This window comes from Staurois parvus, unplaced genomic scaffold (genome assembly GCF_062004578.1).
Source record: "Staurois parvus isolate SC_StPar_1 unplaced genomic scaffold, SC_StPar_1.0 ptg000544l, whole genome shotgun sequence".
Lineage (NCBI taxonomy): Eukaryota > Metazoa > Chordata > Amphibia > Anura > Ranidae > Staurois > Staurois parvus.
In genome coordinates, this window is record NW_028318340.1 from 10,572,437 (window position 1) to 10,599,163 (window position 26,727).

The 26,727-nt window shown below is 43.6% G+C and overlaps 1 protein-coding gene across 1 annotated transcript in view; it reads right to left on the reverse strand.

The window, feature by feature from the left end:
* The window catches only part of TEX26 (testis expressed 26), a 56,390-nt gene that overhangs the window by 18,428 nt on the left and 11,235 nt on the right, over nucleotides 1–26,727 (reverse strand). Inside the window, exons 3-4 of the mRNA XM_089690894.1 lie at nucleotides 16,683–16,764; nucleotides 14,037–14,199 (exon numbers count right to left, since the gene is read on the reverse strand). Coding sequence (XP_089547020.1) covers nucleotides 14,037–14,199; nucleotides 16,683–16,764 — 245 coding nt within the window. The remainder of the gene's footprint in view (nucleotides 1–14,036; nucleotides 14,200–16,682; nucleotides 16,765–26,727) is intronic.

Below are 26,727 nucleotides of genomic sequence, written 5' to 3' on the forward strand. Positions count from 1 at the left end.
TGGTCTGTTGCAAAGTGGTAAACTTTTCTGTGGTCAGACAAATCAAAATTTGAAGTTCTTTTTGGCAACCTTGTTACATTCTCTAGACTAAAGAGAAGAGGGACCTTCCTGCTTGTTATCAGCACTCAGTTCAAAAGCCTGCATCCCTGATGGTATAAGGATGCATTCGTGCGTATAGAATGGGCAGCTTGCACACCTGGAAAGGCACCATCAATGCTGAAAGATATATCCAGGTTTTAAAGCAGCATATACTCCCATTTAGATGCTGTCCTCTTTTCAGTAAAGGCCTTGTGTATTTTAGCAGGACAATGTGCATCTTTGACAACAGCATGGCTTCAGAGTAGAAGAATTTGGGTGCTTAACTGGCCTACCTGCAGTCCAGACGTTCTACCAACTGAAAATACAACAAAGAAAACCCAGGACTGTTGATCAGTTAGAATCCTATATCAGTCAAGAATGGGACAACATCCCTCTCCCAAAACTCCAGTAACTGGTCTCCTCAGTTCCAAGACATACCCAGAGTGCTGTTAAAAGAATAGGTAAACCGTGGTAGACAGGGCCCTGTCCCAACTTTTTGAGACATGTTGCCTTGTTATTTTCATTTAAAGTTACATTTTATCAGTTTAAACATTCAATATATTTTCAATTGTGAATAAAATATGGGTTTATGAGATTATTGCATTCTGTTTTTATGCAAATTTTACACAGCATACCATATATATATATACTTGAAATACAACTAAAAAAGTACCCAAAACTATTATTTGTTTCCTTTTAAACAACCAAGCAGGATGAGCTACATGGCTGTCACACATGCTTTGAATTGTTGTGCACAAGGTTTCTTTGTTGTAAATTCTGTGTACAGAAGATGACAAAAATGACAAGTATGGCCATGGCTGAGCAGGAAATAAATCAAGGCAATTTTTAAGGCCCCGTGCGGAGTGTATTGCTATTGTTCATTGCATAGCTTTGATGAAAGAAGGCAGGAGCCACAAACCACAATTTAAAATATACTTTCTAACACACAACAATAAAAATGTTAAGGTTTAAAAACAGAATATCTCTAATATAAATATGGTATAGTGGTTAACTGTTAATGTTGCTTTATTCTCTTAGGAGAAACAACCAACTATCTTGCTGGTGCATCTGGGCGGTCTGGCCTACATACACTGCTCAAAAAAATTAAAGGAACACTTTGAAAACACATCAGATCTCAATGGGTAAAATATCATGCTGGATATCCTATACTGATATGGACTGGGTAATGTGTTAGGAATTTAAGGATGCCCCATCGTTTGATGGAAATAAAAATGATCAACCTACAGAGGACTGAATTCAAAGAAACCCCAAAAAATCAAAGTGAAAAAATGATGCAGCAGGCTAGTTCATTTTGCTAAAATTTAATTGCAGCAACTGAGAATGGTACTCAGTAGTTTCTTTGGCCTCCATGTGTTGTATGCATGCCTGACAACATTGGGGCATGCTCCTAATGAGACAACGGATATTGAGGTATTTCCTCCCAGATCTGGACCATGGCATCACTGAGTTCCTGGACAGTCTGAGGTGCAACCTGGCGGTGTCAGATGAACCAAATCATTTTATCCCAGAGGTGTTCTATTGGATTTAGGTCAGGTGAGCATGGGGGCCATTCAATGGTATCAATTCCTTCATCCTCCAGGAACTGCCTTCATGCTCTCGTCACATGAGGCAGGGTACTGTTGTGCACCAGAAGGAACCCAGGACTCACTGCACCAGTGTAGGGTCTAACAATGGGTCCAAGGATTTCATCCTGATACCTAATGGCAGTCAGGATTCCATTGTCTAGCCTGTAGAGGTCTGTGCATCCTTCCATGGATATGTCTCCCCAGACCACCACCAAAACAGTCATGCGGAACGATGTTACAGGCAGAATAGCATTCTTCATGGTTTCTCTGAGCCTTTCATGTCTGTCACATATGCTTAAGGTGAACCTGCTCTCATCTGTGAAAAGCACAGGGCGACAGTGGCGGACCTGCCTATTCTGGTATTCAATGGCAAATGCCAATCGAGCTCTGGTGCCGGGCAGTGAGCACAGGGCCCACTAGAGGATGTTGGTCCCTCAGGCCACCCTCATGAAGTCTGTTTCTGATTGTTTGGTCAGAGACATTCACACCAGTAGCCTGCTGGAGATCATTTTGTAGGGCTCTGGCAGTGCTCATCCGGTTCCCCCTTGCACAAAGGAGCAGATACTGGTCCTGCTGATGGATTAAGGACCTTCTATGGCCCTGTCCAGCTCTCCTAGAGTAACTGCCTGTCTCCTGGATCCCCTCCATGCTCTTGAGACTGTGCTGGGGGACAGAAAACCTTTTGGCACGTATTGATGTGCCATCCTGGAGGAGTTGGACTGCCTGTGCAACCTCTGTAGGGTCCAGGTTATCGACTCATGCTACCAGTAGTGACACTGACCCTAGCCAAATGCAAAACTAGTGAAAAACAGTCGGAAAAGATAAGTAGCAAAAAAAATGTCAGTGGCCACCTGTAAAACCATTCCTGTTTTGGGGGTCATCTCATTGTTACCCATCTAGTGCACCTGTTCTTAATTCAATTAACACCAAAGCAGCTGAAAATGATTAACAATCCCCTCTGCTACTTAACTGACTAGATCAATATCCCAGGAGTTTAACTGACTGGATGCTATACTCGGATTAAAAAGTGTTCTTTCAATTTCTTTGTATAATGATAAAATAATTCAATATAATGATCATTTTATCTCAAAACAAAAGATCACTCTAGACAACCCAATGAAATTGATCAAGTCTTGTCTTGTTTTCATGTGTTAGTTATTTGTTTTAGAGGGACAGAGTGTCTAAAGCATCCCATTTATGATTGCGTGTATAAACATCATATATATGGACAGCGTAACATACCAGTTAAAGTGGACCAGGAAGCATCAGAAGTTTCTACCCCTTTGGTGACCCTATTTGCACAGAAATTCTTAATTCCCAATCATTAAGCAATTATCTGATTTCGATCTGACTTTCAGTGCGACTCTGTAGTGCTACTTGGCAGTGGTGTATTTTGGTTTTGTGCTGCCCTAGGCAAGACTAAAATTGGGCACCCCCACATCTAAATTGGTCCCACCCTTTTATCTGCAAACTCCACCCCTTCCCCTTTAGGCTCCACTTCTTCCTATTAGAGCTCCGCCCACTGACAACGATGGGGCGCTATTCCTCCCACTGACACCAATGATGGGGCACTATTCCTCACACTAACACCAATGATGGGGCACTATTCCTCCCACTGACACCAATGATGGTGCCCCATCATTGGTATCAGTGGGAGGAAGTGCCCCATTATTAGTGTCAGTGAGAGGAATCGTGCCCCATCATTGGTGTCGGGGGGAGGAATAGTGCACCATCATTGGTATCAGTGGGATGAAGTGCCCCATCATTAGTGTCAGGAGGAGGAATAGTGCCCCATCTTTGGTGTCAGTGGAAGGAATAGTGTCCCATCATTGGTATCAGTGGAAGGTAGTGCCCCATCATTAGTGTCAGTAGGAGGAATAGTGCCCCATCATTGGTGTCAGTGGGAGGAAGTGCCCCATCATTGGTATCGGTGGGAGGAATAGTGTCCCATCATGGGTGTATCGGGGCAGCGGAACAGGAGGAGTGCAAAGGGACAGGTAAGGGGCAGTGGGACAGGAGGAGCGCAGAAGGACATGTGAGGGGCAGTGGGACGGGAGAAGCGTAGAGTGACAGGTGAGGGGCAGTGGGACGGGAGGAGCATAGAGGGACAGGTGGGGGGCAGCGTGACAGGGGGTATGAGACAGGATCGGGGCAGCGGGACAGGAGGAGCGCAAAGGGACATGGGACAGGATTGGGGCAACAGAAAAGGAATAGCGCAGTGGGACAGGAGGAGCGCAGTGGGACAGGTGAGGGGCAATGGGACAGAAGGAGTGCAGTGGGACAGGTGAGGGGCAGTGGGACAGGTGAAGGAGCACAGAGAGACAGGAGTAGCGCAGAGGGATAGGTGAGGGGCAGTGGGACAGGAGGAGTGCAGAGGGATAGGTGGGGGGCAGTGGGACAGGAGGAGCACAGCGGGATAGGTGAGGGGCAGTGGGACAGGAGGAGCGCAGAGGGACAGGTGAGGGGCAGTGGGACAGGAGGAACGCAGAGGGACTTGGGGGGCAGCGTGACAGGGGGTAAGGGACAGGTGAGGGGCAGCGGGACAGAAGAAGCGCAAAGGGACAGGTGAGGGGCAGTGGGACAGGAAAAGCGCAGAGGGACAGGTGAGGGGCAGTGGGACAGGAAAAGCGCAGAGGGACAGGTAAGGGGCAGCGTGGCAGGGGGGGGGTATGGGACAGGTTGAGCGTAGAGTGACCGATGGGGGAGCAGCGTGACGGGGGGGTATGGGACAGGATTGGGGCAGCGGGACAGGAGAAGCGCAGTGGAACAGGTGAGGGGCAGTGGGATAGGAGTAGCGCAGTGGGACAGGTGAGGGGCAGTGGACAGGAGGAGCGCAGTGGGACAGGTGAAGGAGCACAGAGGGACAGGAGGAGCGCAGAAAGATAGGTAAGGGGCAGTGGGACAGGAGGAGTGCAGAGCGATAGGTGGGGGGCAGCGTGACAGGGGGCATGGGACAGGATCGGGGCAGCTGGACAGGAGGAGTGCAGAGGGACAAGTGAGGGGCAGCTGGACAGGAGGAGTGCAGAGGGACAGGTGAGGGGCAGCTGGACAGGAGGAGTGCAGAGGGACAAGTGAGGGGCAGCTGGACAGGAGGAGCACAGAGGGACAGGTGGGGGGCAGTGAGGACAGATGGGGGGTAGTGGGACAATGTGGGGGACAGGAGGGGGGAAGTGGAACAGGTGGGGGGCAGTGTACCGGGGGACAGTGAGACAGGAGTGGGGAAGCACCAGTCCTTCAAGCACTTACCTGTCCAGCAGCAGCTCCTCCAGATGGTGTCAGCATCACTCCAGGACGGCTGCCTGTGTCCCTTCTCCACCAGGATCTCCGGCGGTAAAAGAGCGGGTGGGGTCCTCCACCCTGACCTCGTCCTCTTCTGCTTCCTCCTTCGCTGGCACCTTCCTGCACATCCCGGCACACTGACAGCGGGCCCCGGCCCTCACACGCTCCGAGCGCTCACCGCTGATCCGCCCACTACTCCGCTCTCCTCTGCAGACGGTCCATTGGCCCGGGTGACCCTCCTTGCTGTACCCTCAGCCATGGTGGCCCTGCCCCTGTCCCTTTCCCATGGAAGTCTCGCTTCCATGGGAAAGGGGGGGGGCGGCATTGCCGCCGTGTCGCCCCCCTGAAAAGTGCCGCCCTAGGCAAATGCCTTGTTTGCCTCACGGCAAATACGCTACTGCTACTTGGATGCTACTTTAGTGCTACTTGAATGCAGTTTTTATATTCCATGGGGACAAAATTACATTGGAATTGAACAGCAACCTTTTCTAAAGTCGCTCGGTGCTGAGTCGCATCGATGTGTACATACATGATTTCCATTTTCATGTGGTTCTGTGTGACTCAAGTTGCATCTGAAATTGCACTAGTGTGAATCAGGCCTATGCTTGTTAGCAGACATAAGCTGTTCCTCCCAATAAAGAAATTTTTTATTTATTGTTCTAGCTACACAATCTACCAAGTCACATATTAAAAGAGTATTTAAATGGAGGACATTTCAGTATACCGTAGGTGTGTGCACTAGGCCCCCTTCACATGGTGGAACCAATCAGGTCCGCCTGTCAGTTTTTCAGGCAGACCTGACTGGATGGATACATGATTCCCTATGAAGCAGAAGGTGTAAATGGATTTGTGTCCTTTTACACCAGCCTACCTCCAATCTGATCCAGTCCACTAAAAAAAACAGAAGGGGATCCGCCTCCCTCCATCTAGGAAAATCGGATCAGAGGACAGTCGGTGGAAAACAGACAGGGGACACAGACCTGTTTTTTGCCTGCCCTGCTCTACTCAGCAGGGGATCAGCGGACAGATCTCCTATTTATCAAAACAGAGTCTGCTCCATGTGAAAGGGACCTAAAAGCCCATACACATCATGAGAAAATCAGGCAACAAATACCACTTTCGGATCAGTTGTCTGATCTTTAGTACACAGCTTTTAAGAGCTGCACTATAAAAAGCGATCCACCATGGATTGCTTTTTAGATCACTGCCTAATGTGAACCTAGCCTAATACAAGTCACTGTAATGCCACCTATATTGCTGTCCTTTTAATAGGATGACAATAAGCTGACACCTATGCAGCATAGGACAGCAATATAGGTGGCATTACAGTGACTGGTATTAAAGGGGGGGAGAGGTAGAAGCTATGTACTGCACAGGCAGTTCTAAAAGTTCTAGCAGCTCCCTGCTGGTGTAAAACACTCTCCCTCGTGCCTGCTCCTCACTCACCTCAGTCACTGCAAGATCTTTGCAGAGCCGATCCATCCACCAAGCCCGCGGAATGCAGACTTGATTGAGATGATGGACAGCACACCCTGTGTACCCATTGGCTGAAGAGGCGATGGGAGGCGGTGCCATCTGCTTCCTGCTGCCTCCTCAGCCAATGGGTAGCTGAATTTTCCTCCTAAGTCCCTCCCTCCTGATGTCACTCAAGATCTTACTATGCGGGTGGGCTAGGAGGACAAATATTATAATACAGGCGATCTCTTATTAAAAGGGTATATTGGCAGTCTTATGTACAGCCTCCGTTCCGCAGACCTTATGAGACCCTGTCTGAATGTGTCCCCTTATCAGCATCCCTGGAGGCAGGAGTGGGGGAGCTGATGGCCTTGGGGGGGGGGGGCGCAACTAAAATCTGGGGGCGCATAGCCCACCCCAGCACCCCCTACATCCAGCCATGTTGCCGCAACGTTTAAGCCACTTTTATGCACATTTTACTTGCTCAATAAAGTTTATTATTCGGGATGACGAGTGTCGGCTATACAAATCCTCATCATTCAAGATCACACATGCGCAGAAACAAAAGAATACATTACAATATAATACATTACATTGTTTCCAAAGTTGTATTCTGTCATACAAGAATTTTCGTAACTTTAGTAATCTCTTCATTTTTTATTTGAGACTAGCTTGCAAAAAAAACCCAGATGATCATTTGTTCGATTTTCTCATCTTGTGTGCAGGGCTTTAGTGTTCATTGCTTTGAAGAGTACATGACAGAAATGTTTTGATAATTGAAGGATGGGATACTTTAAGAGAAAAACAAACTAATCAAGTTGACTTGTTTCATGTGATGTGTTTGGAAACTTTCCAAGAAGTAGATTTTGTAGGCTGGGATTTTTTTTTTCATATATAGTTTAAGTTTTACATAACTACTTCAAGACTGGGGCCAATTCTTATATATGTATATTTTTATTTTTTTAAAGCTGAGGCCCTAGGGAATAAAATGGTGGGTGTCGCATATCTTTAAGTCACATGATATTTGTGCAGCTATTTTTCAAACACAAATCAAACACTTTAATGAATTTGAATGCATAAAAACACATTATAATACCCATTTTTTTGGTACAGTATAAAAGACGATGTTGTGTTGAGCAAATAGATAACAAACATGTCACACTTTAAAACTGAGTAAGCCTTTCAATGGCACCAAACTCCAGTACCTAAGAATCTCCACAGGGGATGCTTTAAAGGCCTTTACAGGGTACCAGTTTAGAGTTGCACAAGAGGTCTGTTGCTATAATTGCCCTTGCTGTGACATTCATAGTGATACCTCACATGTGTGGTGTGATTGCATTTGTATGCTGGGACCAACATGCACATTCACAGTTGTGCGTGAGCACAGGGGGACAGGGGCACTTTAAAATGTTTTTATTTTATTATTTATTTTTTTTAAATTACAGTGTCCTTTTCATTTCTTCACTTTTATTGCTATCACAAGGGATGAACAACAGCATGGGCCATGACAGGTCCTCATTATGGAGAGATCTAGCATTTATCAGACCCCATATTCCTTCTCTGCTTTCCAATGTATCTGATCAAACTGAGATCGGTTTGATCAGGTGCTTCCACAAGCAGGTAACAGCTTTTTTATATGACTGAAACCGGACGTGATGGAATCTTCATTGCTTCTGATTTCTGATGTCACGCAGTGGGAGGAACAGCATTAGTTCCTCTCACTGTGTCCCAGGAAGTGGATGCCGCAGGTCACATCCTTACCGAGCCCCCCCGATGAGACAGGAGAGCCCGGTAAAGGCGGAGGGGGGACAGTTAAAGTACAGGACATGAATGCAGTATAATAGAGTGTAGAATTCATTCTAACCTCACAGAGATCACAGTACATAAAAAGAAAATAAAAAACAACCTAGTGCCAGTTCACACCATCACAGGACATGAGTGTACAAGGCACATGGGAAGGGGGTGATATGGGGATCAGACATGTTCCAACCGTACGGACCAGACTCTGTTATATTTGGTTGGGCAGCCTCTACATACAGTATATATGTCACTTGGTAAATGGAAAGTGCAGTTCTAATAGCTAAGCACCAATCATTGTAAGAGGGTGGGTTGGAAAAGTTCCATTTCAGGAGAATTTCCCTTCTGGCATACCAGGACATGTAGAATAACAATAGTTTAGCATGTTTGGAAATAGAGAATTATACATAACTAGTAAAAGAAATCTGGGTCCGGGGTCAGTGGCATCTTAAGCACCTTAGCCAACCTATCTGCGACTTGCTGCCAATAAGCAGAAAGTAGGGAACAGCTCTAAACTATATGATAAAAAATGCCCATGGTATTTTGATTTTTGTTGCAGAACAGAGAGTGAATGGGAGTGATGTTATGCACCCTCTGAGGGATACAATATATTCTATGTAGAAATGTCAATTGTATAAATGTATCCATAGAGGATATCGTCAATGGGGTATACCGGGCTACCACATCCTCCCACATCCTCCCACTCCTCTTTAGAAAAAGGAGTGTCAATGTTTCTAACTTTAAAAGAGAAGCTGAATCTTAGAAACCATGGTGAATTATAAAATAGGCATACATTTAGGAAAGGGGATTCTCAAGATCAGTGGTCTTTAGAAGGGATTGCAATAGGCTCTATTGGAGAATAGATGGTTGGGAGAATTGGGTCCTACTGGCATGTCGTAGTTGGAGGTACCTACAAAATACCAATTAGGGAGGTCAGTTTTTTCCTTTAATTAGTCGAAGGAACAGAGTTCCCCTGCTAGGATTACTTTTACATTAAAGGGAATCGCTGGCTCTAAAAATTATATCTTGGTTATTGCTGCAGCTATGACTAAGATATCACCTTTTCCATCCAAGGAAATACACGTATGTTATATGGACGGGAAGTGGTTAATAAGAAATTCCCCTCAATAAACACAACTGGGTACCCTTCGACAGGTCTGTACTTACAGGGTTAGTTCATCTTAACCAAAAAAACTGCCTATACAGGTAAGGGGACCCTGCAGATAAAAACAAAGTGTGCAGCTTTGATTAAAGTTAAATAATGCCCTGACAGGTGTCGCCAGGTGATGTCTGCAGCCCTGCTCATACAATTCTAGTGTTGGCCTGATACACCTGCCCCCTTTTGACCAACAGATTTAAGTGAGATGTTGCTCGTGCAGTACAGGCATGGCCCCTTCAAGATTGCAGAACGTAAGTATGCGGGCCTAGCCAGAGAAGCACTAGAATTTTACCAGCCAGTGTGTGCAATGGCTGCAGCAGTCAAAAGAGGCGAGTATGGACCTGTGGAGGGTGAAACTCAAATGTATGCATTGGGAGAGCTGGGGAATTTTAAATAAAAGGCAAACTTTTACTTTAAATCAGAGCTGAATAATTCTTGAGATGCCAGTGTGCCTAGGGATCACAGTAGTTACCTAGGACAAATAGAGAGGGTGAATCTTCCTGACCGGGATATTCGCAAGTAGTAATAAAAACCTCTCAGGGGTTCTAAACCCTCACCACTATATCCAAAATTAGACTTTCAAAGCACAATATATTGACTAAGATTGGAATTGTCATGGCTGTAGTGCCTATGAAACTCAGTGCTTGTCGGACGATTTGAATATTACAACAGACTGATTATGATTCATTTGTTTATGACCTCATTTTGTTAGCCTTTCCTCCTATTGTCAGGTAAAGAATACTCCCCTGGCACAATGTAAAATATCTTCTGCCTCCGTGACTGGACTGACTAGCACCTGAAAGTCTGCATAAATTCAACCACAGAATACAGATACACCAAGAGTGATTTAATTGTTGTTTTCAATTGCTCAACCCATCCATTCGTCACATTAGAAAGGGTTGAATCACTGCTCCAATGTTCTTTCCATTAGTTCAGCAAAGTAAATCCAACAGATAAAATGGTAAAAAAGAGCCAAATCCAATCTGGATGGACAAAATTATGTAATCTGAACTGATGTTCCTAGTTATTCCAAGATGGGAAGGGATGGGATTAAGAGAGATCCCCTCCTTTCCCAAATGGCACTTTAGCAGTAGAAAAAAATGGTCACCAGTGCAATAATCCCTGGGGGTTCATTTTCAATGAACCTTTTTCCAGTTTTGGGAAGATTTAGGACCTCAGTCAAGTTTTTATTGCTTGCAAGGCCGCTGCGGTTTTGTTTTTGTTTTAATGTTTGTACCATGTATTTTATTAAAATGAATACAAATAAATTTTAAAAAACCTGACAGAGTGTTTTGTCATCCTTTACCATTCATATGCTGATTTTGGGACAAAGGTCAATGCAATGCATACCTCCCAACTTTAGGACACATCCTTTGCACACCCCCAAGCCATACTGACCATAAAGGTGTACACCAAGAGACATAGTTAAACTCACAATCAGTGTTCAACTCTAATTTCCCTAGTATTCTAATTTTATATTAGCATTTTAAAGTAACCAAGGCAATACATTGAAGGTCATCTTGGCAGTTGAATCATGCATCTACTCATATAGGTCTATATATGAGACATAATAAAGGATATTGATGGTGAAATTGTATATTTTATATTTCCTTATTATTGTTGGCTCACAATATCGAATAAGGAGACAAGGATGGTCACTTTAGATGACTCAAACCAAAGGAATGCTATTGAAAACTGACAGGGAAAGTAGACAATAATTAAGTGCTTTCTCTTCACTGTTGACATGTTGCCTTTATATACAGTGGTAGGCATCACGGTATGATATTTGTGTGCCATGGGGTGGAGTGACGGGGAAATGGTGTATTTTAGGAATGTTACTAAAAACTGACCAAGTCCTTAAAAGGTCATATTACTTGCAGTGGGGGGGGGGGGGGGAGGCTGGACATTCCCTACACACAAGTCCAGTATATAACACACAGCTAGACTGGAAATATTTGTCTTGACCTAGAGCATGTGTTAGGTATGTGTCTATTCTGATCATCGGCCACACCATATAATGGAGGGACCCGTGGCAGAAACAGCATCTTTAGTTAGGTATTCTTATTATATTTTCTTTATCTGTATCTGTCATTACTTGTAATAAATGTTTTACTTATAAGTATTTGTGTGATCTCTCTTTGCACATATTGAATACAACCCCAAAAGCCTAACAAAACAGATATGTATGTAAACTTAGTATTAAAGCTGTGCAAACAGCTAATTTCTTGCTTTTAAATGTAGATGTTAGAGAGTATATATTTAGTAAAAATAGTTTAACAGGGTGACAATGCTATCCAACCACCTCCCAGTGCTGCAAAAGTGTTGTCACCCTTCTGTGTGAATATAGGCAGCTGTGTTTTTATCCAATCTGATGCAAGTAAAGCCTCCTGTGGTTTGATTGAGCCCTGGTCTGACCATTTAGTAGCTGAGACTGGAACTTTCCAGAACTGTTGATGGACAGCTTGGCCATTAAAGGAAGCATGGGAAAAAAGATCTACTGGCAGCATCAGTAGGATAAAACTGGTATGTGGGCACTCCCTGAGCACAGACAGATATGGATAGCACACTGGGAGCAGCGGCTTATAAAATAAAGTCTGATACTTGTGTCTGCTCCTGTGCTTTTGAATTCTTTAAAGGAAAAGTTTGGTGTTCTTTTGTTAGTCCAACGTGTAGTTTTTTCTAATGTTTTTTGAATTTGGGATTTTTCAGCCCTAAGATAGCCAAACAAGATTTTCTGTGTAGGTGACATCAGACAGGGAAAGTAGACAATAGTTAGGTGCTTTCTCTTCACTGTTGACATGTTGCCTTTATATACAGTGGTAGGCATCACTGTATGATATTTGTGAGCCAGGGGGTGGAGTGAGGGGGAAATTGTATATTTTATATTTCCTTATTATTGTTGGCTCACAATATCTAATAAAGAGACAAGAATGGTCACTATAGATGACTCGCACCAAAGGAATGTTACTGAAAACTGACCAAGTCCTTAAAGCAGAACTCCACCCAAAAGGGGAAGTTCCAGTTTAAGGACCGCTCCCTCGCTCCCCATTAAGGATTGGCACCTTTGGGGTGCGGGGGGGGAGTGGGTACCCAAATTTGATAGGTACCCGCTCGCACTTCCGGTCCGATCGCCTAGGCGACCGGAAGCAGAAGGTGTCCTCCCTCTCTCCCTCTCCCTGTAGTCTTTTGGGACACGTGACAGGTCCCAGAAGACTACAGGACCATTCATGAAGTGCAGTGCTACTCGCGCATGCGCAGTGGGTACCCGGCTGGGAAGCCGCAAGCTGTCACAGGCAGGTGCCCACACTGAAGATGCCGGCCTACTGGAATACAGGACGGCTGGTAAAACAGGCTGCGGGGGACGCACCGCAGGGCCGAGGGACAGGTAAGTGGCTGTTTCTTAAAAGTCAGCAGCTACAGTTTTTGTAGCTGCTGACTTTTATTTTTTGACAGGGTGAGTGGAACTCCGCTTTAAAGGTCATATTACTTGCAGTGGGGGGCTGGACATTCCCTACACACAAGTCCAGTATATAACACACAGCTAGACTGGAAATATTTGTCTCGATCTAGAGCATGTGTTAAGCACGTGTGTATTCTGATCATCAGCCACACCATATAATGGAGGGACCCGTGAGAGAAACAGCATCTTTAGTTAGGTATTCTTGTTATATTATCTTTATCTGTATCTGTCATTACTTGTAATAAATGTTTTACTTATAAGTATTTGTGTGATCTCTCTTTGCACATATTGAATAGAACCCCAAAAGCCTAACAAAACAGATATGTATGTAAACTTAGTATTAAAGCTGTGCAAATAGCTCATTTCTTGCTTTTAAATGTAGATGTTAGAGAGTATATATTTAGTAAAAACAGTTTAACAGGGTGACAATGCTATCCAACCACCTCCCAGTGCTGCAAAAGTGTTGTCACCCTTTTGTGTGAATATAGGCAGCTGTGTTTTCATCCAATATGATGCAAGTAAAGCCTCCTGTGGTTTGACTGAGCCCTGGTCTGACCATTTAGTAGCTGAGACTGGAAATTTCCATAACTGTTGATGGACAGCTTGGCCATTAAAGGAAGCATGGGAAAAAAGATCTACTGGCAGCATCAGTAGGATAAAACTGGTATGTGGGCACTCCCTGAGCACAGACAGACATGGATATCAAACTGGGAGCAGCGGCTGTGAATGTGACAGTTGACATGAATGAGACTGCCTGTTTGCACGTAACACCTGAGCATCTCATATGGGTAAACATGGCCCTTCATACGTGCGTACCCATTAACATGTCCATGTGAATTAGGTTTTATATGTAATTTATGATTTTGCGCAGGGTTTCACTTTAAGAAATAAAGAAAACTGTTAATGGACTATTAGTAGAAGATGTACGCTGACTAATCTACCAGTTAGTGGTGTGGATCCCGCAACCAAAAAAGTATGCACAAAAATAATTTTTCACTTTAAGAAGGCAAGAGAGAGAGACAAGGGAATTTTGTTCCAAAAGAGGGACTATGAAAGACTGTCCCTTTAAATGAGACACTGTTAGGAATTGTACAATGTATTGCATTAATGTGAAAAATTCAGTAGTGAGCTCTTGGACCTAACATGTTCATGGCATCTAATCAACTGAAATGTAGTATAAAGAATTATAAGAATACAAAGAAAAAGTCGTATAAATACCCACCTTGTCAGGGTGAGGCCGGTGATTTCTGGCTCCTGATGATGTTGCAGCTCTGATAGGTTCCGTTTTGGAATAGGGTTTCCAGCCAAATTCATCACTGTACATGCTTATTCCAATGGGATCACACAAATAGTATGGGTTCCTGTAGCTTTTAGAGGTCTTAGGGCTACGAAACAATAACATAATGAACACGATATACTAAACTTTCAAAATGGGTAACAAAAGCTGCCAGGTACACCATGTGAATAGATATGGTACAGAGCTATGTAAGGTGACCGCTCTGATGACACGTCTATTAAAAGACTAAACTAAAGCTTTGTAAACCCATTGAGAGATAGCCCTACAGCACTACACTAATTACTTGGGTAGTAATGATCAGCCTCTTTAGCATTTCTATTTCACTCAGCATCCATTGTCAAATGCACATTGGTTGAAAACCCTATAAAGGGTTAAAGGCAGAAATAACGAGGGTATTGTTCTGTGCAGTGCCAGATTAAAATCTCTGGAGGCCCCTAGGCAGCTTAAACCTTGGGGTCCCCCTTGCAGGTTTGTCGTGCACGCTCTAGTGGGATAACATTAACCACTAGCCTACAGGGCACTTATACCCCCTTCCTGCCCAGGCTAATTTCCAGCTTTCAGCGCTGTTGCACTTTGAATGACAATTGCGCAGTCATGCAACACTGTACCCATATCAAATTTTTATAATTTTTTTGTGACAGAGCTGTATTTTGTTGGTATTTAATCACCTCTGGGTTTTTTATTTTTTCTTAAACAAACCAAAAACCACTGAAAATTTTGAAAAAAAAAGGTTTTTATTAGTTTTTGTTATAAAATTTTGCAAATAAGTGATTTTTCTTCTTCACTGATGTGCATTAATGAGGCTGCAGTGATGGGCACTGATAGGCTGCACTGATGGACACTGATAGGTGGCACTGATGAGGAGGCACTGGTAGGTGGCACTGATGGGCATTGACAGGCATCACTGATGGGCACTGAAAGGCAGCACTCATATATGGCACTGATAGGTGGCACTGACTGGCACTGTTAGGCGGCACTGATAGGCAGCACTGACGGGCACTGATAGGCGGCACTGATGCACACTGATAGGCGGCACTGACTGGCAGCACTGATGGGTGGCACTGACTAGCACTGATGGGTGACACTGAAAGGCAGCTCAGATGGGCACTGATATGTGGCATTGATGTGGCACTGATGGGCATTGGCAGGTGGCATGGATGGGCACTGACAGCTGGCACTGATGGACACTGACAGGTGGCACTGCTGGGGCTACACAGATCATCAGGGCACACTGATTATCAGTGCTCTGATGATCTGTGTACATGTCCCCTCCGAGGAATGCCGATTACCGACTCTCCTCACGAGCTGTCAACATGACAGCTCGTGGGGAGAAAAATGCAGATAACCGGAATTTCCCTGTTTACATGTGATCAGCTGTGATTGGATACAGCTGATCACATGACCGAGCCGACATATTCGGCTCTTTCCGTTGATCAGTGATCCGCTGTGTCCGACGGACACAGTGCACCACCGATCGCCGCACTGCGCGCTCCTGGAGCCGCGCATGCGCACTTAGAATGGGAGGATGTCATATGACGTCCTCCCAGAACGAGAGAACCGCCTTGCATCCGTCATTTTACTATATGGCGGGCGGGAGGCGGTTAAACTAAGTAGTGTGCATGTTGGACACTAGATAGAGAAGACCATCACTACTGTACATTACACGTATGTAGGTTGCACCAAAAGGTTTGCAAACTCATAGCTGAAAGAAGATGAGCTTTTAAGAGAAACTATAATGTGAACCTGATGTTAATGGTTTATGTACTTTAAGTTGTTACTGGGTACAATATATTAATACACCATTTTCTTTATAGAGTCTTTAATGTAAAGTTTACATTTCTTCAAAGTTGATTCATTTTTTTATATCGTATTATATTTAAGAAAGTATCATTGTAATTTCCCTATAAGATCAAATCAATATTATTTGGATCCATTGCTGCAGGGCCCTTAAATGACGTGGGGCCCATAGGTCAGTGACTACTCTACCCATTTGGTAATATGGCACTGGTTCTATGTATCATTCTTCTGTGGCCCAGGGCAACTTAAAGCAGAGTTTCAGCCATTTTTGTGTCAGCAGCTACAAAAACTGTACAGTGGGATCAATAGTGGGATCAATCAGTGGGACGAATAGTGCCCCATTGCTGGTATCAGTGGAAGGCTTAGTGCCCCAACATTGTTGTGCGTGGAAGGAATAGTGCCCCATCGTTTGTATCAGTGGGAAGAATAATGCCCTGTTGGAGTCAGTGGATGGAATGGTGCCCCAAGAGCCAGATAAGGACAAGCAAAGAACCAGATCTAGCCCCCAGGCCATAGTTTGGTGACCACTGACCTAAGGAGAAGTAAGGCCTCATGCACACAGGGCATTTTTGCAGCCACTTTTAGAGGCATCAGGTGCTTTTTTTTACTGCTTCCAAACAGCCCTCCATGTTATCTTATGTGTCCATGCACACATAGACTTTTAGTAGCAGTAGCGTTTATCAGCAGGAAAAAAAAAACCATGGCCAGTGCGTCCAGAAGAGGAGGAATGTTTTGAAAAATGTCCCGTGTGCATGATGCCTCATTGTGACTTACCGTACAGCAATAGTTGGAGAGCAGACTTTCGTTGGGTAGTCCCGATTCATTGATGTTTCATATGGATCCCATAGATTCCCTCCTATATAAACAAGAAATAATTTTCTCTGTGATAATTTCTTTAAAACTAGCCACACCTGTGACAATCTGATTGTAAAATGTCTTTCATATATACAAACAATTATGTAGTGTGAGGACCTATTCGAGTCTAAGTCACAGCAATGTGTTTTATAGTGCTTTTTGCAGAAACACACTACAGTCCATTTAACATGTTTTCCTATGGAACATGTTCACATCTATGCTTTTTTGAGCTGCTGCATTTTTGGTAAGGGTCAGGGACTTTTTTACAATAGAGTTCAATGGAGAATCTGCTGAAATGCATGGTAGTGCGTTTTTGCCGCGTTTTGCATTTTGCCCAAGAAAAAAAAATTCCACTTTAAAAGCAAAAAAAAAAAAAAAGGCTGAACAAAATGCATAACAATGCATCAAAAACGTGTCTAAAATGCATGTAGAAAAACGCAAAACTAATTGCGAAGAGCACTGCAAAACAGACAAAAAGCAAACTGCATGAGTTGGAACGAAGCCTAAAAGTGAGGGGTCCTTTGGCATCATCAGGAAGGGCAATTTCTTCCAGCTGGTCTATGTTTAATGCTTCAAAGCAGCTCGGAGGTCCAATGACTTGCAAATAAGCAAGCTGCTTTGTCTGGTATCATTGCTGTTAGAGGCAGAGTTCTGCGGCCAAATGTGAAAAAATTGCTGAAATAAGATTTTTTTTTTTATAAACTGGGACAAGGGTATCCATATTTACTGAGCCTCTTTATGGGATTAAGTTTTTCTCCTGCTAGCTTTGGACTTTAAAAGGTGAGAGCAGTGCTCTCACCAATGCCGGATCCCAAACAATGGCGCTCTCGCGTCACTTCTGGCTGAGGGTGAGGTTGTGTGGCGACCGGAAGTGACATCTGGGACCGGAACTGGAAGTGATGCGAGAGCTCCATTGTTTGGGATCCGGTGGTGGTGAGAGCACTGCTTGCAATCCATCACACTACCACATATATTCTCTACAGGCATGTTTATATCAGTTATCTTGTGAGTGGCTGTCTGCATTCATTTAATAAAAAGTGTCATTTGTACTGCACCATTGGAGTTTTTACCTTTTACTCTTTCATTACCATTGCACCTGGGGGAGAGGAGCAAGGAGGATTGTGGATATGCTGATATTGTCACATTCCCTTCCCATTTGGAGTTTTTCAAAGCGATATATGCCAACCATGAGAGTGGGACGCATGGAAATTTGGTGAGTGCACACTCAGGAGGGGGAACGTTTTTTCTTGAAACACATGGTGATTTCGGTTTTGGGAAGTAAATAGAAGATTATCACGTTGGAATGAATTTATGGACTTTAATTTTATCAGTTGCTTAATAATTTTATAATTTGTCACTTTTATTTATTTTTGCTCACACCGCCACTGAATCACCTAGGGTTCATTTATTGTTTATATGATTTATTTCATTTTAAGGTGGCAGCAGTGTTTAATCTGGATATATTTCACTTATGTATTCACTTATGCTGTTTTTTTATAATATTTGTATGCATTTAGCACACAGGTCTTTTTCATATACAAGGCCATAGTCAAGGCTGTAGATGAAAAGCTGCACCTGCTTAATCACTATTACCTGAGCCAGTGATGTCAGTTACAATGTATGAAGGTGTTTTGTGTGTCAACAAAAGTAAAGAAAGTAATACTGGCAAGCCATTCTATTAGGCTTCAACCTAGTGACCCACTATGGAAAACAATCGCTTGCCCCTCCCGATTCTAATACTTTACATGTACTGTATGGAAAACAAGTCCAACCAATGCACTGATATACCTATAAGGTATATGTAGGGGGGTGCTCTGTGGAATTGTGTCGTGGCACCAGGATTGAGGGATGGGGGAGTGCACTTTTTACTGGCACAAAAACAAATCCATCACAATTTCTTCTGGTGTACTAATGAGGAAATACTGTTGAAGCGCAAACCTGGAGTTCTCAACTCTGTGACATGTCTCTTATAATAAACTCTGGATAGAACAGAACACAAAATTCCAATCAAAGCGGATCTTCACCCTCCACAAAGTCTTCACTCCTATCCACCCCTCTTCCCTTCACCTCCTGAAATAGCACTGGGGTTTTATTTATATATTTATTAATATATTTTTTACCCTTTTTTTTTTTAGGAAAATAAATGTTCAGGCTGCCCTCAGGTGCACGTCATTCCATTCAGTAAAGGAGGAGGGGGGCAGGCCTAGTGGGATGTCATCGGTAGGCCTGCTGACTGAACCTGGTTCAGATAGTTTCTCCCGAGACATCACAGAAAGACATGGCAGCACAGGATAGAACGGTGGCAAAACAGAAAAGGATCTCAGCAGAAGACAACCCCCATTAAGCAGGAGATATAAAAAATAGGGGGGGGGGGTGAAGATCAGCTTTAAGCTTTCAGTATAATCAGCTAAATACGTTTCATGTGTTCAATGTCTCACAGTTCGTTTTCCTTAGAAAACAGCCACAACCAGAACAGACAAGTATTTCCGGATGAAAGCTACGCTTGTATGTAAGAGAAACGCGTTGATGTCATCAGCAAGTCATGTGATGTCCGTTTGTTCACGCCCCAGATGCCTGACTGGCATGGCAGCTTGACATGTGGGAGTATGTGGAACTGACACATGGAGATAATGTCAAGGTCCTACCTTTTCCCAGAGGTTATGTTTCTCCATGTGCTGACATCCATGTTGGATTTCTGCAGAGCATGGTGGGAATCTTTTATGCCTTCTGGTCTCTGAGGTCCATCCCCCAGAGGGGTGTGGCTGATTACATATAAGCCTGTAGTCCGCACATGCCCTTTGCACTTGTGTCTTGTGTCTTTGTGTTGCTATAACTCTGTTCTGACTCTCGTGACTCTCCTGGAATCTGACTCGGCTTGTGACCTGACCATTCTTTGTGTTCTCCTTTGATCTGACCCTCCATTGCTGATCTCAACCCGTGACCTGTGATTCTCGTCTGCTGTCCTGTACCGTTTTGTCCCGTTGTTGTCGACCCGGCCTGCCCGACTACTCTATTGTCTTTTCCACCAGCTACACGCCATTGGCGGCGGCCATTACCGCAACTGAGGTGTCTCGGGGGCCGCGACCTGGTTCCTGGCTGTGTCAAGTTTATCCCCACCATCAGGGGCCCTGGTGAAGGGCAGCCTGGGACTTAGACTCCGCGCCCTGGGGGACTTCGGTCTGTGGGTGGTGGTTGTCGCCAGCCAGTGCGTTACATTGTTTAGGCCTGCCTGTCCGTTCCTCAGCTCCTGCCCTGACAGATAACAGTACCGCTGTAGCTGTATTCCAGTATTATGGAGGACCACTAGCTGATGGAAGTCCTGATACATCAGAAGAGAAAGATACAAGGTGCTTTTTGCAAGCATTGCAGATGGATTGGACAAGACATGGAGATGGACTGATCCTCCAGGAAGGTAGTAAGACATAATCCAATCACTGACAAGTGTGAAGGATACACAACATGTCATGACAGCCTGCACCCCACAAGGACTTTATGTTTAGTAGGGTAGAGTGGAGGCGATCAATGACAGCAGATGGTTTTTCCATTGAACACTTGTGACTATCTGACCACCTGTGACTTGCTTTACTGCTTGCATCTTTCTGAATGCTCTTCTGTGCTATTACCTGGCCTGCAAATATTATCAAACCATTTGCTTTGCTGCCTCTTCTGACGCTTTGCTATAATGCTGCTACCTAAGGAAGACTAGTTTGGACCCTATCTGGCTATATATGGCCCCCAATATTGATCAAGTATACAGCTGCTGGGTGGAAAGATACCATATTGCCTCACTACTTTGCATGTAACTTTAATAATATTGTAAAATTCATTCAACAACAACCTGCATATTATTTGCTGCCGTGCATTGCCCATCCTCTGTGAAAAGAACATCTCTCCCAGAAGAGAATATCACAGATTACTAATTATCTGAGCTAAAAAGGTTGAACTACAGGTTTCAGTTTAGCAAGATACAGGACCTGTATTGGTCTTTAGATATACTTAGGGCATTGACTAGCTGGTAATATATTACTAGCACTTATAAGCCCCAGGGGGCATATATGTGTGGCATGGCCAGCTAGAGTTTAATTGATTGATACATTATGCGACACATATATTATCTTGCTGGATGTCTAGTACTTCAATAGACGACATTGTATATGTGTGTTTGTTTGATGGTAAAAACCAAGTATTGCGTCCATGTACTTTGTGAGTAACATTTTTATATATTATATTTTCACTTTTTGGTACTTTGATAAAATTGTGATAAATATAACAGTAGGTCTCGGATTCTGTCATATTAATCTCTTCCTACCCATCCGTGGGGCTTTACCCTTTTGGTGGACATTATTTTTTCTTTATATGCTAGTTATGGTTACTACGGGAACACCTAAGAAGTGAGTAGACCACTGTATGTAATAGTATTGTGACCACCCTCATCTTTTTCTGGTTTAGTTAAGGGAGGAACCCTTGCTTGTTGTGCAATAGCAGTGGTCTTTCTGCAGGGGTCCAATAAGCCCCTGCTGAATCAGACCTATAACTCTGCAATCAAGAAGGCTCATGCTCCTTGTCCATTGAAGAGTTCTGACACTAAATGAATAGGGGATGTGTTTTGACTTTTTTCATACAAAGTTCTCTAGATGAACATCAGAAGCTGGCAGGTAAACGCTGTTATTTCTGGTTATTTTTTGTTGTGTTTGAATATATAAGCAGATATTATTTCATTTGGTTTTCTTATTTTGTTAACACTTTTACCCTTAAAATGGATATAAAAAATATAATAATTCTTGAAAAATGATACCAACAAAAGAAAGCCTGTTTGCCCCATCAAAAATAATATTAGTAGCACTTGAGGATCGTGTGTAATGACAGTTATGATTATTAAATCAATAGGTACATATCTGAAATGTGAAAATCATTCTCATCCACAAGTGCTTTAACAACGATTAATCCTGAAGTGGGTAGACCGTTCCACATTGAGCTGTAAAATGTCTGTTCCAGGAATTACCTGATGTACTTCAGTACTCCAGATATAAAAGAAGCAGAGGACATTTTCCAGAAACCCATTACTTGTTCCACGGATTATATCCCAGAATACACTGCCTCCCGCAGTTTTTGTTTATTTGATGTGGTTGCTTGGAAACAGACCATTTATATTATCGTGAGGAGTGAATTTGACAGATACAGAACCCAACTGCCCAAACTGACACTAAACTAAATAAACACAGTCCTTGAAATGTGTATTTTTTTATCAAGTATGTTCTGTGGTTACAGCTGACATATTTGACATACCTGTTTTGTTCTGCTATTTGGATGGATGCATAAATGCAGACAATACTGCAGGCATAATATGAGTCAACTAATCAAATACTCTGCACAGGTTTACAATTTTCATCAAAGAGAATGTCCTACTACATATATTTATTAAATGTCGTTGTTTCACCGAACCCTGATCCCTCAGGCCTCCTAAGTCTCATTGTTGGCTAGTGAGGCTGTCCATCATATTTACATGTAGCACCCTCCTGGATAGGTGGTAGGATTAGATAGAGAATCAGTTGTGTTTTTGATAGGTATATTTAGTTGTCACTCTGTAGTCAGAGTAGCTGTAAATATTTGTTAGGTAAAAGCATAGTTAGCTCACTGTACTTGGTGATCTGTGATCATTTATAGAGGTCTGCTCTGTGTTTGCTCAGGTGCTGCTAGTTTGCCTAACTTCCTCTGTATCCAGGAAACTGTAGAAGTTTCAATAGGTGTGGAGTTATGTAGATGGAAGCATGAATATTGCTACAGGCCCAGCTTTTTGCAGAAAAACTTGCTCTAAGGCATGCGGGATAACTGTATATATTCAGTGAGCACCCGGGGCTCTGGGTTCTTTCCTGTCCAGGACTGAAAAAAGCCTAGGAAAGGTCACATTGCCCTCTCAGGCATCTACTGCCATGTGGGCGACCTGAGGGCCTGAATGCTAAGGCCTGGCTTCTTCTACACTGACTGAGGGGCTGTCCAGGTGCTCTTAGGCCTTGTGAGTACAGACATCCCTACAGGATCTTGTGTGCTGTTTAACCCCCTCTGGTACTAGGAAGTCAGCTGTGGGTCAGCAAAGAGAACAGCGGCTAGTGTTCTGAAGAGCTTTGTTCACCTGGCCTACTTTTAAAGGGACACAAATTTTTGCTACTACTACTTTTTACTACTGCCTTAAAGCTGAAGTTCACTGTTTTATTCAAGCAAGGACTCTAACATAGCGTGTCTTGAAAATTAGATAAAGTCCTTAATGTAGATAGTTCCTATTTTGTGAGTATCTCACTCATTTCCCTCATCCCTACACAAGTTCTCTAAAAAGAAAAACAAGAAAAACAACACCCCTAGACTGGTTATTGGAGAAACGTGTGAATGAGCCTATGAGCAGGGCTGTAGGATAAAGTAACTGGGGAGGGCCTGGACAGTATGCATGTGGATCCTATGGGAATAGCACTACATACGGGCCAAGAGAGAGCGTCAAAAGGCAAAAGGGGTAGAGCCAGGCCTTGACCCATTATAAGAATGCCCAGGGCTTCTACAATTCTGGTCATTACCAACCAGATTGGCCATTACCAAGCATTTATGGCTACTCTCGCTGAAGGCTGATCATCAATAGAACTTATCACTCTCTGTATTTACCAAATCTTTACCCCATGTAGAGAAGAGCAGGGTGGTAATCATTATTTATACTCAGGGTCAAGAAGGAAGGCAGTACTGAGTTGCGCCAGTCCATCAAGCAAATCAATCTAGAACTAGTGGCTTGTCTGGGCATGAAGCTACAGAGGGCGTAAAGATGTCCTCCTCCCCTTTGCCTGCCATACTCTAGAAGGTTCAAGGGGATGGTTAGCTGTCTCACTAGCATAATTCTGCCCCATCTGAAGCAATAAGTTTAGAGCCCTTTCACATTGCCTCGGTGCATTTTTCCAGCACCACAGGTGCAGTGCAACTTACCCGAGCAGATTAGCTGCACTTTCCCATACAGCTGTATTGTGTCCCGCTTGCTTGCTGCACTATCTAAAAGCACACCAAAACTTCTGCATGCTTCATCTTTGGTGCGCTTTCAAAAAGCAAGCTGCGCTGCACCTGCAGCGTGGCAAAAACACACTACAGCAGTGTGAAAACAGCCCTAAAGTAACATTAAACTTCCTTTTTTTTAATTAAAATAACAAACATGTTACACTTACCTGCTTTGTGCAATGGTTTTGCACAAAGCAGCCCTGACCCTTCTCTTCTGGGGTCCCACAATGGCACTCCAGGCTTCTCTTCTTTGGCGGGTGCCCCCATGGAAAGCCGCTTTACATGGGTTCACCTGTGCGGGCCCGTTCCTGAGCCTTCCAGTCTGCATCTATTACCATAGACTTGGGCAGCTCAGCCCCGCCTCTGCCACATGATTTGACTGACAGCAGTAGGAGCCAATGGTTCCAAGTACTATCAATCTACCCAATGAGGAGGGAGACAGCGGCGAGAGCCACTGCTCTCGTACACAATGCTGGATCAAATCAGACTCACGTAAGCATAAGCAAGGGGCTTGGGGGAACCTGCAGCACAGACATTTTTTTACCTTAATGCATAAAATACATTAAGTTAAAAACCTTAGCGCTACTATAAGATTTGTCACGAATCTGCTTTTCTGAGTCCATCCAAAAATTTGTAAATATTACTAAGCCCTGATGATAGGGGAGCACGTTTTGTCCCAAAATGTGCTGGCTGTCTTGTGAACCATTAAAGCTGTTTTGGACTCCTTTATGAGTTTAGTCTGGCACTCTTTTCTTTGTTTAGTTCTGTAAAAGGCACATGCTTGTTTACAGCTTGCCAAAGGCAGGCCACCAATGGGCAGATGTTTCTAGAAAATTATGGATGGAGTGATAAAAGTGTGTAACACCTTTCATCAAAGAGAAACGGGATTGTCAACCCCTTCACACAGCAACTTTCCAACAAGTTAGAGGGGTGGTTACAGCCATATTAGTGCACTTGCAACAAAAACAACTGAGAATGTTCATACGTTTTTATATGCACTGACATCCAAACCAAGCTTTTGGGGTGTTCCCCCCTTGGTCCAAACAGCACTAATACACATAGTTTAAAGTGGTAGTAAAGGTGAGAAAACACAAACCTTGCAAGGCACAGCGCTCTAGTGTGCATCGCATACTAACACATTATGAAAAACGTACCTTGAAATGAAGCCTTCCAGCGGCGTGCTGTCACCACTGACAGGGCTTCCATCTTCATCCCGTCTTCATTCCAGGTTCGCGGGCTGCGTCCGCTTGAACAGCGAGCCACAATGACGTCACTCCTGTGCATGCAGGCGGGAGTCACGTCCGCAGCACAGAGCTCTGAATGAATGGCACGGGTATGCGGTTCCTTCAGAGCGCATGTGCCGATGACATCACCGGCTGCTGCTCACTAGAATATCTCCTAAATGGTGCATATTTAGGAGATATTCATTTAATCTAGGAGGTAAGATTATAAGCTTACTTGAAAGTTAAAAAAAAAGTAAAGTGGTTGTAAAGGCTGAAGGTTTTTTTCCTTCATGCATTCTATGCATGAAGGTAAAAAATCCTTCTGTGTGCAGCAGCTCCCCCGTCCCTTCAATACTTACCAGAACCCCATCGCGATCCCTCAATGTGAATGACAGCCTTGGCTGTCCCAGGCCTCTGCTTCCTCATTGGCTGAGACAGCAAGCAGGAGCCATTGGCTCTCACTACTGTCAATCACAGCCAGTCAACCAATGAGGGGAGAGAGGGGGCGGGTCCTAGACATGGCTCTGTGTGTGAATGGACACATGGAGCAGCAAGTGCCTCCATAGCAAGCTGCTTGCTATGGGGGCACCCGTCAGACAGGAGAGCCTGTGGAAGACCCAAGAAGAGGAGGATCTAGGCTGCTCTGTGAAAAACTACTGTACACAGCAGGTAAGTATAGACATGTTTATTATTTTACAAAAAAAAAAAAGAACCTTTAGAATCCCTTTCAGCCAATGTTAAACTAGAATGATAGGCAAAACTTTTTTTTTTCATTTTGGATAGATCAAGGTAGGGTTATAGTGGTGTGACCCTCCTGCGCTCCAAATGTGTATTTAAAAATAATAAATCAAATGAATAAGTGTATAAATCCCAAAAGGAGCTGCTAGCATTAAATCATATACCAGTGATCAAGTGAATATAAAACATAAGGAATGCTGCGCTACATTCAAATCAAACAAATTGTGAATGTGGGATCCCAAAATATCAAATCAAAAAGTGTGACAATATTAACAATATTGACAATGCAAATATATACGTGCTTGCTGATAATAACAAAAATCAAATAAATCACTCAAAAGATGTAGAAACACAAAAAACTATATCTATATGTATGTGCATGAACATAAAATATACCCATACATATAATTAAATCACACGTGCCTATTGTGAAGTGAAAAAATAACCATAATAATGGTACACGCAAACTAATATCTCAAAGTCCAAAAAATATAAAATATTGTAGGTGAACAAAACAGTAAACGGTGCTTCCAAATTATACTGTTAGTGACCACAAGTGAAAAAAATCGTGCAGGTTTCTGGGTGTATATAGATCTACGAATCCAACCACCTTCTGGATTAGCCTCTCACCTCATCCCTTCGACCCTTGCGGATCAAAGAGCAGTAGTGGATCCCTCTCACAGATCCTCCAGGCACCAAAGCACTCCAAGACAGCTTTCAAGATGTAATATTCCCACTATGGCTCTTCTCCAGGAAAAGTTGTAATATCAATCTCTCAGAATGAGACAAAGGAATCCTCCCATAGTGTAGTATATTTATTATACCATAGGAACATGTAGCATATTTTAAATAAGAACTTACGTAGCAGCCAGTCCACACTAAAGCCTCATGCTTTCAGATGAGGATATATCTGTTGGGTGTACAGCTGAATGCACAGGTGTACCAAGATGGCCGCCACGCCGGAAATACGTCACCGC